Source organism: Ziziphus jujuba, chromosome 8 (genome assembly GCF_031755915.1).
Source record: "Ziziphus jujuba cultivar Dongzao chromosome 8, ASM3175591v1".
NCBI classification, from domain to species: domain Eukaryota; kingdom Viridiplantae; phylum Streptophyta; class Magnoliopsida; order Rosales; family Rhamnaceae; genus Ziziphus; species Ziziphus jujuba.
This window is the reverse complement of record NC_083386.1, coordinates 10296916-10304386: the sequence shown is the minus strand read 5'-3', so window position 1 is coordinate 10304386 and position 7471 is coordinate 10296916. Positions and strand designations below refer to the sequence as shown.

The 7471-nt window shown below is 33.5% G+C and overlaps 1 protein-coding gene across 2 annotated transcripts; it reads right to left on the bottom strand.

The window, feature by feature from the left end:
• Nucleotides 1-839: 839 nt before the first annotated feature.
• On the bottom strand, nucleotides 840-4189 carry LOC125421661 (putative disease resistance protein At1g50180). 2 transcript variants are annotated; one of them, XM_060819960.1, is made up of 2 exons: nucleotides 2105-4189; nucleotides 1684-1914 (listed from the first exon to the last, which is right to left on the bottom strand). In XM_060819960.1, exons 1-2 carry the CDS (start codon nucleotides 3899-3901, stop codon nucleotides 1822-1824), a joined length of 1890 nt encoding a protein of 629 aa, XP_060675943.1. In that variant the 5' UTR covers nucleotides 3902-4189; the 3' UTR covers nucleotides 1684-1821. The 2 variants fall into 2 exon arrangements, with proteins under 2 accessions (XP_060675942.1, XP_060675943.1); XM_060819959.1 differs by having other exon boundaries at nucleotides 840-4170.
• Nucleotides 4190-7471: the final 3282 nt, after the last annotated feature.

Here is a 7471-nt window from a genome sequence, read left to right as displayed (position 1 = left end):
TAAATTTTCTCTCTAAAGTAAAAAAATAGAAAAAACAATTCAATAGAAAATGTCAAATTGAATTCAACGAACAAAGAAAATTAGACGATAACCGTATAGAAAAGAAAAAAAGTTGATAAAAAAATAATATTTTAATTTCAGTTCCGATATAATATAATAATAAAATAACAATAATAAAATAAAAAAACTAAGAAAACGTGCTATTTTTGTCCATGAAAATGAGCAAAGATTGAATTCGAATAAGTAAGTTTGTGCAAATGATAGATAAAATTTGACCCAAAAAAAAAAAAAGGAAAAGAAAAGAAAAGAAAAAGAATAGAAGAGTTCCAAATGAACTAATAAACAAAAAAAAATAAAAAAGTTCAGGTAATGATTTTATGAGAATAACCTTAGTGTTTTTATATATATTTATAAAAAGCTGAAAATATCAACCAACGAAAAGGTTAATTTCAAGAATTTTTTTTTTTTTTTTTAATTTTCAGAACGGAAAGTTTTTAATTTTCATATCAAAAGTTGAGGACTTATACTTTATAGCTATAATTTTTTTATTATTATTATTATTTTTTTTTTATCATTTCAACAATATCTAAACTAAAAGAGAGGGCTTAATTTAGCTCTAAAATTGGATAAGTCTATGATTAAAATCTCCTCTTCTGATTTAATATATGCACAATACAATATTATATACTAATAATAATAATAATAAAAACCATTTCAAAAATAATAATAATAAAAATAAAAAACAAAAAACAAAGAAAACTGGCTACCGTGTCAAAAGTCAAAAGAAACCAGCAGAGGCTGTATTCACATAGATGAGTTTATGCATCACGAGACCGATAAAAAAAAATAATAATAAAAATAAAAATAAAATCAAATGAACGTTTAAACCAAACCAACAAAAAAAAAAAAAAAAAAGAGAAAAAAAGATACATAAAAATTAGTTTATACTATCAGTGAAAAGAAATGAAATTAATAATTCAGAATATTACTGAAAAGAGATAGAAATAGAGGATATGTGTCGGATTTTGTAGTAATCCTGCCCTTCAATTCCGTTTTTCACTTGAAGCTTCTCGCAGAAGGAATTCTTCATGTCTACAATTTCCAATTCTTTGAGGGAAGTCACAAATTCCAAGCCTTTTGGAATCATCTCTAATTTCTGAATATGTTCAATGGTTAATTTCTTGAGACTCGGCATCGCACCTTTCTCTACTATCCACTCTCTTAAATTGTCTAACCGCCAGAGTTGAAGAGTGTCTAAGTTTGGAAATCCATGGGCAGAGCAAACCATTTTAGAACCAACATATGCATTGAAACAAAGCATAAGAAACCTTAAATTTGGTAGCTTATTCTCCAACACTGGCATTGGGTCCTGCTTCATTTCAGAATTAAAGAGAGTCAATTTGGTAAGGCTTTGTGGAAGATGTATTAATCCTTGTTGTTGTTGGAATTTCATCTTCCCATTCAAAACTAATTTAGAGAGACTATGACATGACGAAAGTGATTCCAGACTTGGAAATCCAGCTTCGGAGTTGTATATCCATATTGCCAAGGATGTTAGGCGGCCTGATTGAACGATTTGGGACCCCAACACCCTTCTCACATCATCGTCATTATAATTATAATGATCACGATCAAAGGATATCCATATGCTTCGAAGATTAGTCAACTTGTGTAGTGCATCATATGATCTAATCAACACAGAAGCTGGTATATTCTTTAGAGTCTCAATGTCTTTTAGTTTATTTATCCGAAAACCATTTTGATCGCTCAAAACATCTGGTAACGACAGATGTCGCAAACGTATCAATTTTGATATCATGCCTACTGATCCTCTGACACTCTCGTCACTCCTAATATGTAGAGTGTGCAAATTGCGCAGATTACCAATGGAGGATGATAGCCAGAAGTCTCCCCCTGAAATCTCAACGCATAAATATCTCAAGTGAATTAAATCACCCATTCCTCTAAGAACTATAAATTCACAACATCCAACACTAACACCAACTTCCAACATTCTCAACATTCTGAACTTGCTTGATTTTAATGCTGATGAAGGAAGAAATATCCCATCCAAACACAAAAGAGAACGAAGATTGGGATGTACCTGTTCCACCCAATTAGACTCCACCAAAGAAGAAGAACATGGATTAACAAGCTTTCTGAAAAAGGTGTTGCATGCCCAATGTGTTTTGCGATATTGAAGATCAACACCAGGATGGATGACAAGTCTTCGAGAACGACTACCTCCCGAGGGCTTAAATGAAGCTGCAGAACCATCGGTCTTTTCCATAATCTGAGCAAAGCTTTCCTCTCTGGACTTGTTTATACACAAGTCTCGCATAAGATCATGCATGCGACATGTTTTCACACCTCTTCCTGTATGGTCCCTTTTCTCCACCTGAACCATGCACCTATGGATCAGCTCTTCCATGTATCCTTCAGCTACATCTTCCCATGTTTGTTCCATCTCTCCTCTTGATCCCGTACTCATGGGAATAAATCCTTCTCCTATCCATAATCGGATCAATTTTCTTTTGTGTATTTCATAATCCTCAGGAAAGTTGCCCAGATACAAAAAACAGGGCTTCAAGTAGTAAGGTAGATCGTGGTAGCTCAAGGCTAGTATCTGATTCACCCCTTCATATTGTTGTCTTGGTTGCATTTTGTTCAAGTTTGAATTCACGTCTCTCATCACCTTCTTCCATTCTTCCAACGTAGCTTTTGTACTCAACAAGCCTCCAAGCACAACAACAGCAAGAGGAAGTCCTGCACATTTTTTAGCCATCTCCTTTCCTAAGTTCTCATACTCTGGTGGACAACCATGGGCATCCACAATATCTCTTGGAAATGCTTTCCGTTTAAGAAGCTCCCAACTCTCTTCCAATGTCAACAAAGGTGGTTCAACTTGGCAGCTCCGTGGATCAGCAGCTGAGGCTACCTCCCTATTGCGTGTGGTAAACAGAATTTTGCTTCCCTTCTTTCCTTTCGGAAAAGCACGCTCTAAAAAATACCAAGCCTCAATCTTCCAAATATCATCAAGAACCACAAGAAATCGCTTCTCTTTCAGCTTATCATTGAGCGAATCTATTAGCTCGTGCTCTGGCAAAGCATTCAAAAACTCCCTCTCTTTTTTCTTTTGTTCTAAAATATCTCTGGCAGAATTAATTCTTTCAAATTTCATGTTTTCATTTGGAGAACCAATTTGGAGGAAGATGTCAATCAAAACATCCCTTAGCACATATTGTTGAGATATAAAAACCCAAGCAGAGCAATCAAACTTTTGTTTAACACATTTAAATACTTTCTTGGCAAGAGTGGTCTTACCTAAACCACCCATACCCACTACAGAGACAACGCACAGCCGGTCTTCCTCCTTAGTCAACTCTTCTGTTAAGGCGCTGGTGCTACACTTCAAGCTTACAACATCATTATCGCCATCATCATCATTTGGAGATGATCTTCTCAAATGCCGCTGCAGATCCACAATGGAACTCGTCCCCTCTCCAACAGCAGATACGAATCCATAAATTGGCATGCTTGTATTTATTATGTTTTGTATTCTAGCGCGGACGGAGTTGATCTGGGGTGGAATTCTTTTATTATGAAAAGCTTTGATGCAAGAGGAGTCAACTTTGAGGATGTAGGTATCGATAACATCCTCAGCTTCAGAAGCCACATCTTTGACTTGGCGTACCAACTCTTGGAGGTGTTGGTCATGTTCTTGCTTTGAGTCTGCTGCTTTTATAAGGCCCTGAAGGGACTTCAAGTCGTTTTGCAAGACCTCCACATCCTCTCTCACACTGCTTAAGGAAGCGGCTTCATAGATGAGAAGGTCAGTGATTCTTTGGACTGTTTGGGATACAGCGGACTCTGCAAATTTCGATAACAAAAATTCTGCCATCTTCTTCTTCTTCTTCTTGCAGAGAAGATATTGTTAGCAGAAGTGTGTTTGCGGTAAATTGGAAGGGGACTTTGTTTTGTAAGAAGCTAAAAAGAGACCTGATGAGACACGTAGAAGATGTGGTCCACCGAGAAGCAAAATTAAAGTGGAAGATGAAAGGGATATGGGACCAGTGGCAGTGTACTGCCGGTGAGTACATCAACGTGGACCTGCTTGCCAGACGCCATTTTTGACACTTCATCTTTACCGGACGCATTGCTTTTTGATAAATTAATATTCAGAACCATACAGTTTTTTTTTTTTTTTAATTATTATTATTATTTTCGGTGAATAGAACCATATTGGTATTGTTTGTCAAAGATGGTGACGATGTAGATCTAAACAAATAATTAAGGAAAAAAAAAAAGATTCTGAAGGGACATATATATTAGAAAGTGATAAAGCATACCAAAAAGCAACAATAAGGAAAAGAAAGATGAATAACTGTTCGATTCAGATAACACATTTGATGTTATTATTATATTTGAAGCATGGTTTCCCAGAAATAGTTATCTGGGCGCACCAATGGTGTTGAATTTACATGAAATTTCCCTTAGCTAGGCCCCCCACCATCTTGTTTCATCATTTCAGAATTACCGAGAGAAAAAAAAAAATATATATATATATATATATAATAAATAAAAAAATAAGAAGAAATAAAAATCTTCCTTCGGTTCATGGAATTATGACCTCTAATGACCTCTGGCTACTTAGTTTTTTGCTTTGTGTAAGATCACACCATTGAGTCCAACTATAATCTAACTTTGTATAAGATCACACCATTTGAGTCCAACTATAATCTAAGAACATTACAAATTAGATTAATACTAAATACCCATTACCAAAGAAAAAAAATAAATAAATACCCATGCGAAAAACTCAAAACAAAGATGACCTGTGGTAAACCCAATCAAATTGATGTTAAGAAAAAATAAATAAACAAATAAAAACTAGTGGGGTTATAGGTAATCGTTAGTCTGATAGAATATCCTGATTGGTTGATTATCTTGGGGTTTACTTCTTTTGTCAGAATTCAACCTGGATTGGCTGATCCATTTGCAAAATTCCTCAAATTTGTTACATACGGTTAGGTGGATGGTCACCTCTTTTCCGCTTGAAGACAGCAAAAAATATCTCAAACATGATTTATTTTCATACCCCTATATTTGCTGAAGTAATAATAGTGTCCAAAAAGAAAGTGGATATTTTTCGATCACTTTTAATGAGAAATATTTTGGTATTATTTTTTAAAATGTAGAATTGATATAAACTGTTAGACAATAAATACAAATACTATTCCCAAATTTAGCATTGACTTTCTTATAGTAAACATTAAAAAATAACAATATCCAATTTTAAGTTATAATTAATTAAATTGTATTTCTTTACTAACGTGATCCACCACCCAAAAAAATGATTCATTGTCAAAGTTTTTATTTTTACAATATTTTTACAACATTTTAATTGTTGTCATATTTGGCACCAGATTTGAGATTTCAATTTTGAGCCAAAATGGGGAGAAATGCCAAATTATTGGCGTGGCACTGGAGATCTTTGTTTGCGGTCAATTGGAGGAGGACTTTGTTTTGCAAGAAGCTAACAAGAGACCTGGTGAGACTTGTAGGAGATGTGGTCCACCTATAAATATAACCAAGAGGCAAAATTCAGAGGAAGATGAAAGGGATATGGGACCGGTGGTGGTGTACTGTTGGTGAGTACATCATTGTGGACTTGATTGCTAGACGCCATTTTTGACATTTCCTTGCTTTGCCAGCTGCATGGGACTTTCATGTTTCTTTGTTTAGTCTAAATTGTGAAATAAATTTTACTTTCACCCTGCCCCAAAAATAATAATAATTAATAATTAATAATTTAATTACTCGCCAATTATAAACTATTTGTGTAATGTGAACTTGCCAGAGCATTCCCACGAGCAAGCACGTGCTACCAATTTGTAATAATGTTGTTTAATGTACTGTTTTTTATTTTTTGTCATTTTTTTCGTTGTTTTAGAAAACATTATTTTTTATCATCTTTTCATCAAATTTTGTTCTAAATTTTTTGGAAAATATTTGTATAGACTGAAATGCCAACCAAGCGGAGTTCATATTTTATGCAATGTTTTTTATTTTCATTCACTTTCAGTCATAAATTAATTTCTCGGCTCTACGGACTTTACAATTTAAAAAATGCATGTGCGATCCATCTTTCTTTTTTTTTTTTTTTTCCTCTTGGTCAACGCAAACGGTCATTTTTTAGGGCGTTGATCCTCTAGATCTTCACCTTTTTTTTTAAATTATTATTAATGATAATATACAATAATTGTGTATGTTTATAGTTATATAATGGTTAGAGATTAGGGAGCCTCAAAAAAAAAAAAAAAAAGAAAACTCTAATGTCGGTTTTAAGGAGAAGAGAAGGGTGAGAATTAATGGGTGTAAAATGACCTCACATGCCCTTAAATTACAGTCATGTATTATTTTTGTTATTATTATTATTATTATTTTGGATAAAAAATGCAAAAGGAATTATAGGTGCAAGATTTTTGTTAATTGAAGGCGTAAAATGACTCAAAAAAATTGCCATAAGGGACCAGTGGCAGTGGACTGTCAGGGAGTACATCACGTGTTTTATAACCAAAACCAAAAGGGAAGTCTTACATCACTGTGGATCTGATTGACAATCGCCATTTGTGACATTTCATCTTTACCGCACCCATTGCTTTTTGACAATAAACATTCAGAGCCACCCTGATATTCTTTGTCAATCTTGATAGCTCGATGCTGACTTTGATGGTAATATAAAAGGAAATGTGATTTATAGCTACAGAAGGTGTAAAGACACGTCAGACGAGTTTGCGTTTTAATCCCATTAATTGGTAATCAATTGCACAATTCTTTTAAAATGGATGGTTGTTCCATCTATTATATCATTATTAGTATGCTAATAATTCTTCTTTTTTTTTTTTTTTTTTTTTTTACTTTTGTGTATGTAAGTGTTTCGTTTTGTGCATAATTGTGCACGAGTGCCTATGTCTATGTCTACGTCGATGTGTAACACACATATATATTGGATGTGATTAGTGTGATCTGTTTATACGTAGATTCGCACAAAAATTAATATTTAAAAAAAAATTATATAAATAATAATAAAATCAATTTTTTTTTAAAAAAAATTTGTGGGTTTTAGTATGGATCCGCGCTGAGGACATATTACACCGTAATATTGCTGTATACATATATATATATATATATATATATATATATCTGTGTAACCAGTATATAAATAATTTCTGTGTCTACTATCAGGTAGTCGGTGGGTGTGAAATTAATTAGCAGACTGTCGGTGAGTAATAGTGGTGAACCTGATTGCTATTAACCTTTTTGGCAATACATCTTTACCTGACCGATTAATTTCATTTTTTTCTTTTTTTGTGGCTAAATCTCACAAATGTCCCTTTGTACTGTAATTTGTTTGCATATATATCCTTGATTTTCGAGTTTTTCTATCAATCAAATTTTATTTTGGTGG